The sequence below is a fragment of the Schistosoma mansoni genome (assembly GCF_000237925.1).
Source record: "Schistosoma mansoni, WGS project CABG00000000 data, supercontig 1723, strain Puerto Rico, whole genome shotgun sequence".
Lineage (NCBI taxonomy): Eukaryota > Metazoa > Platyhelminthes > Trematoda > Strigeidida > Schistosomatidae > Schistosoma > Schistosoma mansoni.
This window is the reverse complement of record NW_017386697.1, coordinates 1-2103: the sequence shown is the minus strand read 5'-3', so window position 1 is coordinate 2103 and position 2103 is coordinate 1. Positions and strand designations below refer to the sequence as shown.

General features: G+C 36.6%; 1 protein-coding gene across 1 annotated transcript; it reads left to right on the top strand.

Annotated features, from left to right (window-relative positions):
- Window positions 1-1161: 1161 nt before the first annotated feature.
- On the top strand, window positions 1162-1452 carry Smp_191690 (hypothetical protein; the record flags this gene model as incomplete). The annotated part of the gene is made up of 1 exon (XM_018792070.1): window positions 1162-1452. One exon carries the CDS (start codon window positions 1162-1164, stop codon window positions 1450-1452), a length of 291 nt encoding a protein of 96 aa, XP_018644596.1.
- Window positions 1453-2103: the final 651 nt, after the last annotated feature.

The following is a 2103-nucleotide window of genomic DNA, read 5'->3' as shown; positions in this document are numbered from 1 at the left end:
AATTGGAGACGGCCTTCAAATTCATAACACTTACTACAAGAGCTTAGGAATCAAACCTAGCGTTCAGTTAGAAGACTTATCACAGACTCACTGAACTCACTGGACATCGAAGCAGCTCCTACAGACCTTCCTATAGCTGTCGCTCCACCAGCGACCGAAGAAATAAGGATGGCCATCAGACAAACTGAGAGTGGGGGAGTGGCAGGACCTGACAATATACCAGTCGAGGCACTTTAGTCAGATATAGAAGTAACTGCAAGCATGCTCCACATTATATTCAGGAAGATTTGGGAGGAACAACAAATGCCGACGGACTGGAAAGAGGGACACCTCATCAAGATACCAAATAAAGGAGATCTGAGTACGTGTGAGAACCACAGAGGCACCACACTACTATCGGTACCGGAAAAGGTTCTCAACAGAGCGTCACTGAACCAGATGAAAGATTCACTAGACGCTCAACGTCGAGATCAACAGGCCAGGTGGTGCAAAGACCAAGTCGCGACACTACGGACCTTCGTTGAACAGTCAATTGAATGGAATTCATCACTAAACATCAACTTCCTTGACTATGAAAAAGCATTTGACAGTGTGGATAGGAGAACATTATGGAAACTTCTTCGACACTATGGTGTACCTGAGAAAATCATCAACATCATCCGGAATTCATACGACGGACCATTTCGAGAAGCTGCAATTGGGAGAGCTGTGGTTTAGTTATCAAATCATTTAACTGCTGAGTTGCTCCACTCATTCAAACTTCTCCAACGAAATTTTACTCATGTTGAAGTGAACGAGAACTCGGCGGGGTTAACTAATTTATTATTCGCTACAAAATTATAGTGCTTTCGTAAAATATGAAAGCCATACATTAAATACATTATTTGCACATCTTCCAGTTATTCTTTACATGCTTCATAATTCTTTCAATTCTGTTGTTATCACAGTCTCTCCGTTTACATTCGTGTTCCCTTCAATTCAGTTTTCTGCTGCCAAGCATTCCACTTCTGATTGATTGACATACTATTTATATCTGTCAATATAAGTAGCATGCACCACAATATTGCCTTCCTTCTCAAACTTATATAAAATTTGTGGCTAAAAACTGGAGTAAATGAATATTCTACTTTGTCATTGAATCACATTGGGTTTAAAAAGTTCATGTTTGCTTCAATTTCATACTCCCCCCTTTCTTTGAAATTCTATATTTGTTTATTGTTTATATTTCTTCGTCTGATTTCTTTATTTTTAGGCACATTAAACGAAGAACAAATACGATTATCTGTATTAACTGCTGTGGTTGATCAAGTTCGTCGTGTACAAAAAGAATTAATATATCAACATCAAGATGATTTACTAGCAATACGTCAAACTCAAACTGGTCTATTTAGTGGTGGTCGAAAAATTCAAGAAATGATTAATAAAATGCAACAAGAAAAAGTAAATCAGTGAATAATTTTAAATAACGAAAGTAACTCAAATAAACAAACATATATTCAGCATTGAGAATCTGGCATATATTTGCATCTATATTAGCACAGGAAAGTGAGATAATCAAGACAAAGTACCAGAGTTGTAATAGAAGTAGTAGTCATATCAGTTGTAATACGAAAGATTAGATATAGAAAATCTGGATATATACTGCCGAGGAGTCCCATGCCGGGACGAAACGACTGTCTAGTGCTTCCGGGTTTTCAATAGTGGTCTAACCAACATTGATCGGTTCACGATCTCAATGATAAACAAAGTGATTCGAGAAGAATAAATCAATTCGTGAATGAAAAAAATAAACAGTAATTTTGAAACCAAACATTTAAATTCTCACTATTACGACCGATTCAAAGTTGTCAATTAATATCTCTAACAATTAGTTGTGATAATCGCTCGGGCCTGCAACCAGATTGCCCGAGCCTATCAATATTTCTCAGTTTAGTTGTCAGTAACCCTTATTTTGTTGAAAGAGTAAAAACAATTTAGCGAACAGACATCTCTTTTCATCGATATTATCCATTGAAGCTGTACAATCGTAGTTATAGGGATATATTTCATTTGTTTTATCATCATTTATTTATTTATCTATTTGAACACGTAAATATTGGTACA